Raw genomic sequence first — 10,333 nt, forward strand, 5'->3', positions numbered from 1 at the left:
ATAGATAGATAGATAGATAGATAGATAGATAGATAGATAGATAGATAGATAGATACATAGATAGATACATAGATAGATACATAGATAGATACATAGATAGATGATAGATACAGAGATACAGAGATACAGAGATAGATACACAGATGGGAAAATGAGTGTTTGAGTGGATAGATAGATGAATGCATGGGTGGATGGGTGGTGGGTGGGCAGAAGAACAGACAGACGTGGGTAGCCAGACACATGGATGTAGATGTGGGTTGGTGGGTGAGTGGATGGATGGGTAGAAGAAAGAAGATAGACATTAAACTTCCAAAGATGTCTAAGCTGCAGCATTTGGCTCTGTTCCACACTGTGTATCATTAGGCAAAGGCATGAGGGGACCTCGGAGACATTAGACACATCAGAGGAAACAGAAGGCAAGAGAGACTGGTGTCTGACCTCCTGATGCTATTGCTTCCCAGCCAAACCCTCACTAAGACATGGGTCTCCTGCCTCCTTTCTAGACCCTGAAGGCGCTGTTCCAGTACAAACCCCAGAATGCAGACGAACTAATGCTAAGTCCTGGTGACTACATCTTCGTGGACCCCACTCAGCAAGAAGAGGCCAGCGAGGGCTGGGCCATTGGGATCTCACATCGGACTGGCTGCAGGGGCTTCTTGCCAGAGAACTACACAGAGCGAGCCAACGAGGCTGACACCTGGGTTAAACACAGGTGAGAACCACCCTCTCTCTGTCGCTTGCCACCTGAAACAGTGGGCATGGTGGTTGTGTGCTTCACAACTCTGTCATTAGAAAGACCTGCAGTCCCTACACTGACTTCATTACCTCCCCGCCCCCTCCCTAGTGTGAACAGTGAACATCTGATCTATTCCTGATTTCTGCTGATAACCTCAGGAAATCAGATTGCTTCAAATTACTCGTCTGAGATAATAATGCTCATATACTATGAAATACTTCCGTCTTATGAACATCACAGAGTGGACACGGAGTTCAGAACTGGCCCTTGTAGCCTTCTAAAGAGGGTTAGCAATCTCTTATTGTTCTATAACAAAATGACACGAAGGCAACTTAACGATCCTATAAGGCTGTGATCCTGGCATAGCTAGCCCTGGGTTTCTCATCTCAGGATCTTCCCCTATGCTTGTGTGGTCGTTGGTAACATGTATTTCCTGGAAGCTGGCCTACTCCTGGTGGTTTGTTTCTTCCAGCTCAACTGGCAGATCTCTGTATTTTACTATCTAGCACCATCTGCCAAGGACAAGGGTTTTCAAACTTTTCAGAACCAACCAAGGTGTTTGTTTCTTAAATGTATCGGCCCCTCCCCTCAATGTATCTGTCTCCTCTCCCATTTTACTCTAAGCAAAAAAAAAAAAAAAAAAAAGGAAACACTTGGCGATAGCTTTCACACTGCAAGTAGAGATAACCAGAGCTGCTTAACCAACTCCATTCTTTATTGGCTCTGTTCCCCGGGAACAATGTTGCTAAGTGTTTTGCTGCAACATGAGGACCTCTCCTCAGCTTCTATCCCTGTGTCTTGATCCTGTGAGCATCCTCCAGCCCACAATCTATATGCGCTCTGCCAAGAATAACCATGACTTTTTTTCTCTTTTTCTCTGTGTGTGTGTGTGTGTGTGTGTGTGTGTGTGTGTGTGTGTGTTTGCACTTGCATAAATGCATTGTGCGTGTGTGTGTTATGCATGTTTGCTGGTCAGATCTTCTAGCCTCTGTGTATTCGGGGAGGGTTTTTTTTTCCCTTGTAACTCTTTGTATCACAAAGCAAAGCTATGGAAACCATACTGTTTTATTTATGCGCCTAAATAAGGAAGCCAGGTAGAGAGTATGGTAAAAGTTCTGGTAACGAAAACTTCTGTTTTGAATAAATTAAGAAGCAATGTATTTTGAATCTACTTAAAGCAAATGTTGATGGTTGATTTTGGACATTTAGCGGCTGACAGGATGTCAGGGGGGAAAGCACTTTGCAGACAATTATTGTTTTTATTGAATGGAGGGTTTTCTGAAAATATTTATGAAGGGAGATCAAGTGACCTCTAGGCTACTGGCTCTTCCTGCTAAAATTACGTTTACATTTGGTTTTGTGTGACAGACCAGGGACAGCATTTGTGCCCTTGGACTATGCCACCAAATATAGTTGACAACAAAGTAGATCCCCCACCACCCCTATCCAGGCTGCTCTGGGACTCACTATGTTGCTATCTAGCCAAGGACAACCTTTTGAACTTTGGATCCTCCAGCTCCAGAGTGCTGGTTTTACAGATGTGCACCGTCATGTGAGGTTCATGTATGCTCGGCAGCTGAGCTAGCCATGAGTTCTTATATGCATTTATGAATCTGTCATGTGTGTATACTAACTTAAAGTAACTTTTAAAATGCATGGATTCAGCCAGTTCCACAACAGGGCCATTCTAGGTCATTTTTCGCTTCACGTACTAATTCATAAAAGCTGACGGGCATACCTACAAACTCAGGAAACAAAACTCAGCCTTGATTCCAGGGCTTTTATATCAGGTGTCTCCTCATGATCCACTAACTCACAAGGGCCTGTAGAGAGAGCTGAACACACCCTCCCATGAAAGCTGAACCTCCCCCCCACCCCCAGCTTGGGAGGTGAAGGGCTGAACAATGTCCCCAAATCAAGGAAGCTTTGGTTCCCTGCAGAACCAACATGGTCGGTTAGCTGCTCTACAAAACAAAACAAAACAAAACAAAAACCAGAAGAACATAGGACAGGACAGGCTGGCGTCAGACTCCAGGGGTCTGGGGAAGAGGAAGCCTAATAGCCCCTCCTTCTTCTGTCCCCACCAAGGACAGAAGATCTCACTGTGGCAGAGAAGCTGTCAGCCAAGGGACAAGTGAACTCTGGCTAGCAACAGTTCCACTTCCTGTTACTACGTCACCTGCACCTGCACAAGTGCCCCACCTTGTGTTCCTGACCTTCCTGGGAGGCCAGTCTCTCTTAGGAACCAGTGTATATTCTTAAAAGTTGCAAGAAAAAGGAAGTTCTGGCTGACTGCTGTGGAATATCTGAGGAGCCCCTACTCCTCCCACCCTCATCCCCACCCGATACCCCATCCCTCACCCCTGTATCAGAATCACTCCCTCCTCACAGGATAGCTACAAGCGCCCCAGGCTGACTATGGTGTGACTATAGACTGGGAATTGGCAGTGGGCTGTCCATGGCTTTTAAACATTCTTCTAAACATTTAAGGAGGTTTTAAATTGGGGCATAGCGGCACCCAGTCTTAATTCTAGTTTACTTAGGAGGCAGCAGCAGGCAGACCTCTGTGAGGTCCAGGGCAGCCAGTGCTACAACAATGACACTCCGTCTGAAGACTGGTCCTGGCAAATCTGAGTGTGTCATGAAAGGGTTAACCAGTAGGGAATGTAGACTGACACCTGTGTGCACAGAGAGTCGGCCTGTGGCCAGACTACGTGTTGTATATGAATTCCATGTATAACTCCCAAGAGCACAGGACTCATATAGAGCATACTTGATATGAACAGCAAGAAGCACTGCTATGCCGGCACCCAGGGAGAGATCAGCAAACCACGTGGGAAGAGGCCCCTTCCTGCTCAGAGGACACCTCCCCAGCCCTGAAGGTGGCTGCCACGGGAACACATTGTACTTCACAGGCAGCCAACCCCATCAGCACCAATGTAAGCTCTCTAGCAGGTACCTACAGGATTCTGAGGACCCAGTGGTCCTGATCCAACACCCACTTGTTGCTTGGAAACCACGTATCATTGGAAGATAGCTGCAGGGGAGGGACCACCACTACCTCAGTTTCGGGCGTCTTCACAGAACATGTATACAGCCCAGCTGCAGATCAGAGAGGCAAGGGCTGAGAATCAGAGTCCACCGGGAGCTGAAGCTGTCTTCCAACCATATGAAGACATCCCACCACAGAGCTGACCAAATCCCACAAAGCGAGCTGCTGGGAGGAGGCTTCCACACAGCAAAGGTATGCCATTGCTGGGTGAACCGTGTCCCTCCAAACACTCATATGCTGAAACCCCTATGAATATTTCTTTAGAGAAAGACCTGTTGGTTAAGGCATCCCTTATCCAACCTTACTTTGATCAGAGGTCATTGAGAACACATGGGGAAGACACCAACTTCTCATCAGTCCCAGGACAGAAGCCCCGAGATGAATCATAAGTTCCTGCGTCACCTCCATCTTGGACCTCCTACTCCCTGGGGCAGAGAGACAATGAAACCTGTTCTGTCATTGAAGCCCCAGTCTGTGTGACAGTAACCACGAGATGGACACTAACACAGCGAGTTTGTCTTTGAAATGCCACACACCAAAGTGACCCCCTTCTAAGAACAAAGGCAGATAGAAAGTTAACCCATTTCTATGGCACCAGTTAACTGCTAAGTGACACTCCTAAATCCAAGAGAAAAAAAATGAAAAAAACCAGACAAGATGTCCCATGTTTCCCTCTGTCTCTTTGCCACCGATGTGCTCACCAAACTCTCTCTTGCAGTTTTTTTTTTAATTGAAAGACTAGCAGACAAAATCAACTTCCTCTCTGACTGTAAAGTTCACAGATGTCACTCGGAGACTCGGAGATAACAATGGTTTTACTGTCTGAGCAGTGGGCCCCACGTTACACATGTACCCCTCTCTGCCCTCAGGAAGATGAGAGCAGTCTGTACTTCCTGTGTGGGGGTGCTTCAGCGCTCTCTGCTCCCTGTGACAGTCATCGAAAGCGGCTGTCAGTGGCTCCAGTGTGTGTCACAATCCAGCTACGGGCGGGATCCACTGACACCTGCACTTCTTCCCACTGGTGTCTGTAGCTTGAGAATGCATGAAGTCCACATCTTGTTGGTTGGGTGCCTTTAATGGTTGAGCTACCTTTCCAGCCCAGGTCCACATGGAGGGGCTCATAAGAGGTTACAAATCAAGACAAGGCAGGACACAATGACAAGGATGACTTATGGGTAATCAAAAAATACTTAAGACCGGAGAAATGGCTCAGCAGTTAAGAGCACCGACTGCTCTTTCAGAGGACCCAGGTTCAATTCCCAGCACCTACATGGTGGCTCACAACTATGTGTAAGTCCAGTCCCAAGGGATCTGATGCCTTCTTCTGGCTTCAGTAGCTATCAGCCATATCCACGATGCACAGACACACATGTAGGCAAAGCTCTCATATATGTAAAATAAGACATGTAAATGTATGAACTACATCAAAATGCCACAAAGGTCACAGATGGCCCAGAGCTTGGTCACAAGTGTCAGGCACACAGCTGCTGCCGAGACTCAGGGCAAGTGACACCATGTGGCTCTAGACAGTCTTGGGCTGGAATTGTGCTGAACTGTTACCTGCCATATGATAACCTGTTGTAAGAAAGGGGTGGTCAAGGAGAGGGAATCACAGGGAGCTGTCAACTTCAGAGTCACTTCCCAGTTTTACAATACTTCAGACAAAATCCTGGTGGGATCATTTGTTTGAATGTCACTGGGTGAAGGAAGCATTTACCTAGAAGAGACGTCAGGAGAGAAAAGCTGGGAAGACATCGGGGCCAAAGTAGTGAGAGGAGGTATCGGCATGCAGCTCAACTAATAGAGTGGCTCCCCCAGTACGTACAAGGCCCTGGGTTTGATCTATAGCGCCCCCTAAGCCCTGATGTGGTGGTGCACACCTGTAATCCCGTACTCGGCAGGAAGTTCAGGAGTTCTAACGTATCTTTGCCTACATAGTCAGTTTAAGACCAACCTGGGATACCTCAGAACCTGTCTCAAAAAAAAAATTTTTTTAAGGAGACACAAATAATATAATACATCAAAAATCAAAATACGGTTTCAGTTCAAAGGAAAGAAGGCAGTGAGAAGGGGCATGTATAAAGTAACATAGAGGCTTACCTGGCATCCTGGTAAATTCATGTCTGAGAACCCCACAGAAGCTGGGGGAGAAGGGTGAATGACATCCATAGTAATTTGTTCCACATACACTTGTTTACCCAAGTCAGTGCCTAGCAGAGACAAGAAATAAAGAGTTTTTAGACAAACATGCCTCCGGCTTCTGTGATGGAAGAGCCAGAGGGTATCTCAGAACACTTAGTAGTCCTCTTTAATGGTGACCAGTCACTGTGCGACATTCACGGCCTCTGTACATGCAGAATAACCAGGGCGCCACAGGGCAGAACAAGGCAAGACTTGAGCTCTCACAAGATGCATACGCTCCTGTGAGGGGAGCCTGTCTGAGCATCTCCTTTAAAAATGGCTGTGACTCTGGCCCCAAGAAGCCCCGAGCCATACCCTCACCCAAAACCAGCTCAGTGGTACCACGTGTGTCACTCGAGGAGATCCAGGCTTACAGTGGCCAAGTCAACTCTCACAGCCTCTGCCTCTCGTTCAAGAACAACTCATTCTTTCCTGTGGCTCAACTGTAAACCCTGGAGTTGAGCTTGCATCTGTGTCTGTGGTAAAGCACTGGTCGAATGTGTGAGGCCCAGGTATGATCCATAAGTCTGCAGAGAGAAGATATGTGGGGGAGGGGCAGGAGAGGAAGGGAGAGAAGCCTGGTGTGGAATTCTCCCCATCACCCAGACGATGTTCACACTCTGTGAACTCTTGTCACCATATCTGTCTGCTCCTTAACACCTGCTCAAAGCACAAACCTCAGGTGAGCCTGCAACGTCTGGGCTCCACACCCACAGAGGCTCCTCTGTTCTACCCTAGCCTCTCCTCCCTTGGCTCATTCTGCTCCAGCCACTCAGGCCTCTGCTGTTCCACTAACCCTCAAGAGAGTTGAGCCACACATGCACACACAAAAGCATGCCTGCCTCCTTTGATCACTCCTTCTCCGATCATTCCTCCATCCCCACCTTCTTCCCCATCCACCCACATCCCGTGTCAATCATGGACTGAAGGAATTTGGGGAAGCTGCTTCCATCCTCAGATAGCCAGAAGCCTATTCAACCAGGCCACCACCCCCTGTATTATTGCAGCCCATAATACTCTACCTTCTTGAAACCCAGCTATGCAATCTGCTTCCCCTCCCCCCGCAAAAAAAAAATTGTATCAGGGTCTAAATATGGGTGGATGCATATTTGAATATGGGTGAGTGAATTCAGCAGCTGGTAAAATCGTGACTACCGTTTCATTTTCAGTAGGTTGTAACCATTTTCCACGTTTCCAATAATGAATCAAACTGCTCCTGTGTCTATAAAGGGATTGGAGAGTAACCTTGCTGGGTCAACAGAAAATGAGAGCAAAGGTTCTCTGACATAGAGGGTGGCAGGCAGGACTTCTCATGCAACACAACCCAGAAGAGCCCAGCCTGTTTGTCCAGGATCCACATGAGTAGCAAACTCATGGGGCTGGCCATTACTTTTTAAGCAGTTTACCGAAACCTCTTCTTGTATGAAATGGTTTCTGCCCTGGGGCAGGCAATCACTAATTTTCTGCTACAAGGAAGAGTCACGTGCTCTGTGCTGGCCATTCACCCTCCTCTCTTGCCACCTGCCCAGTCCTTCCAGACAGGAAGGAACTCTGTGAGCACAAACCCCTTCCTGTTTCATATTTTGGGGTTCACTTTCCAGTTTGCTTTGGCTCTTCCTCCACCTATGTCTCCCAGAATTTCTGATCGCTTGTTTACCTCCTGGCACTTTGAGTAATTTACAGTTTCCTGGTTACCTGCACATGCTCAGGTGCCGTCAGTACCCACTAGCCCCAGAACGTATCTCTAGCTCTTGAGGGTGTCTGGCCACTATTACAATATGGTGACTACTTCCATCTGAACACCTCTGACTACAATAGATGGTAAGTCAGCGGATGACGTGTGAAAGAAACAGATTTGATATTCACTAAAGGTACAGAACCAGAAAGATTTAGGGATGGAGGGGGTACAATGGGGAGGGGATCTGTTGAAGATTATGATTGACAGATCCAGTCTGAAGGTCAGCCCAGCAGGTGGGGCCCAGGAAAGATCTGGGGTGATAGTTTGAGTCTGAAGGTAACCTGGAGACAGAATCCACTCTTCCTCCATGGAGACCTCCATCTATCCTGCTTTAAGATTCTCATCTGGCCCTGCATGCATGGGATCATCTATTTTATTCAAGGTCTGCCAGGCTCGCCACTAATCTCATCTAAAAGGTACCTTCTTAGAGATGCTGAAAACCTCAGAGCTTCGGCCAGCGGCACACATCTGCAGTCCCAGCTACTTGGAAGGCTGAGGTGGGAAGCTGTCTTGAGTCTTGAGTTCATAGCCAACCTGAACAAGAGGGGAAAATTGCCAACTCTAAAATAAAGTAACATTTGAACAACGCATGGCCACAGCGTTGAGGCTGGTCTGGCATGACCATGGTGCTACAGCCATGAGCCAACCACAGGCTTCATGGGCTTCTGCAGCTTGGTATTATTTTGTGGCCTTGATCCTTACTGCAGAGGTTGAGCCAGGTATTCCCAGGAACATCCATGACCAGAAACCATGGTGATGACACGTCGTACCTCTGTTCATAGCCTCTTCTCCTTCCCCTACAGGACATATACATTTAGTCTAGCCGTGGACCTGAACTCTAGGAAGGACTGTGATGCCAGTAGCAGGAGAAATGGGGAATCCCACACTCCGTCAATGTCAAGGAGTGTTAGCAGCATACAAGCTTTGCAGGTAACAGGACCCTGGTGGTGGTGGTGGTGTTTGTTTGTTTGTCGTTTTGTTAGTTAACTGTGCTTGCTGGTATAACACCATGGTAGACTCGGCTGTTAGAATTTGACTTTTCTCTCAAGTGAAAACGTTGTCGTAAATATTTCATCTCAAACAGGAGTTTCTACCCCACCTTTGATCATATAGTTCCCAGATAAAAGACACAAAACTTTTTTTTTTTTTTTTTTTTGGTTTTTCAAGACAGGGTTTCTCTGTGTAGCTCTGGCTGTCCTGGAACTCACTCTGTAGACCAGGCTGGCCTCGAACTCAGAAATCCACCTGCCTCTGCCTCCCAAGTGCTGGGATTAAAGGCATGCGCCACCACCGCCCCAGCGACACAAAGCTTTTATATTTATACTAAGTCTTAATCAGCACAAGAGCTGGGCAGATATCGACCCTCGATGCTATCATGTCTGCTTCCCTGCCGATAACCCCGATATGGCCTGCCGTGTTCCATCTGGGCTGCTATTAACGTTAATTGGCCAGCCCTCATGTCCATCTTTTCAAGACTCACCTACCCCATGGTATCCTCTCCTCTCTCCACCTCCTTCTCCCCTCTGGTGGTCTCTTCAGACCTCAAGCCCAGGAACTGAACCCCCGCTTATCTCTCTTCTGCCCAGCTATAGGCTGTCACCATCTTTATTCAACCAGTAGTTTTAAATTAAGGAGCAAAGTCACATAGTATTACTTGATGTACATTAGGATTCTCTTCTCCCTGAGAGCAACCAGACCTTAGCATTACAATACATAGCGACAGACTAAACCTCACCTTGAGGATGAACTCACACACAGAGGAGCCCCTCCTGAACGTTGACACATTAATGCTAAGGACCCTACTACCCAAACATAAGCCTCCCAAGAACACCGTAGCCATGTGCCCTGTGACTATGAAGTGCCAAGGACAGTCTAGAAAGGAAGGAATGTTCCAGAGAGCTTCTGCCCCCACCACACACACACACACACACACACACACACACACACACACCATGACCTGAAACTGCTGAACACTGTTAGGCAACTGTTCCTCTAAATCATGGAGGGATTTTTCCCCATGGATTCAATCAACCAGGGGTGGGAAATGTTCTAGAAGACTGTATCTTGTCTTAATCAGCTTCTCAGTGTTGCAACAAAAGACCTAAAATGACCAGCTTCCAAAAAAATGAATGACTTGTTTTGTGTTTGTCATGGTCTTCAAGTGTTCAATCCCTCATCATTTGGACCGGCTGCTTTGGGCCTGTTTTGATGTGGTTTACCATGACACAGACAGATAGTAGAGGAGAGTCGGTTACCTGATAGAAGCCAGAAAGCAGAAAGAGGAAGGCACTGGGTCCCAAGAGCCCTTCAAAGTCACAAGTCCAGTGACCTAACTTCTTCCCACCAGGCTCTCCTCCAACGGTCCCACTCTCAGCAGTTCCATGGGCTGCAACTAAGCCTTCTACACCCAAGCCTTTGAATAACATTCAAGGTCTGAACTGGCTGTGGTAACACACATCTGTGATCCTAGCACTTGGGAGGAAAATGCAGGAAGATAACTGTGAGTCTGAGACCAACCTGGGCTACATAGAAAGTTTCAGGGCAGCCTGGGCTATTGTGTCAGACCATGTTTCAAATGAAAAGAAAGAAAGAAAGAAAGAAAGAAAGAAAGAAAGAAAGAAAGAAA

The 10,333-nt window shown here is 47.2% G+C and overlaps 1 protein-coding gene across 2 annotated transcripts in view; it reads left to right on the forward strand.

Annotated features, from left to right (window-relative positions):
• Positions 1–10,333, forward strand: part of Ubash3a (ubiquitin associated and SH3 domain containing A) — a 35,604-nt gene that overhangs the window by 11,814 nt on the left and 13,457 nt on the right. For both annotated transcript variants that reach the window (XM_028767954.1, XM_028767955.1), the window contains exons 6-7: positions 504–712; positions 8,511–8,637. In XM_028767954.1, the coding sequence (XP_028623787.1) occupies positions 504–712; positions 8,511–8,637 (336 nt within the window). The remainder of the gene's footprint in view (positions 1–503; positions 713–8,510; positions 8,638–10,333) is intronic.

The sequence above is a fragment of the Grammomys surdaster genome, unplaced genomic scaffold (genome assembly GCF_004785775.1).
Source record: "Grammomys surdaster isolate TR1022 unplaced genomic scaffold, NIH_TR_1.0 183, whole genome shotgun sequence".
NCBI lineage: Eukaryota > Metazoa > Chordata > Mammalia > Rodentia > Muridae > Grammomys > Grammomys surdaster.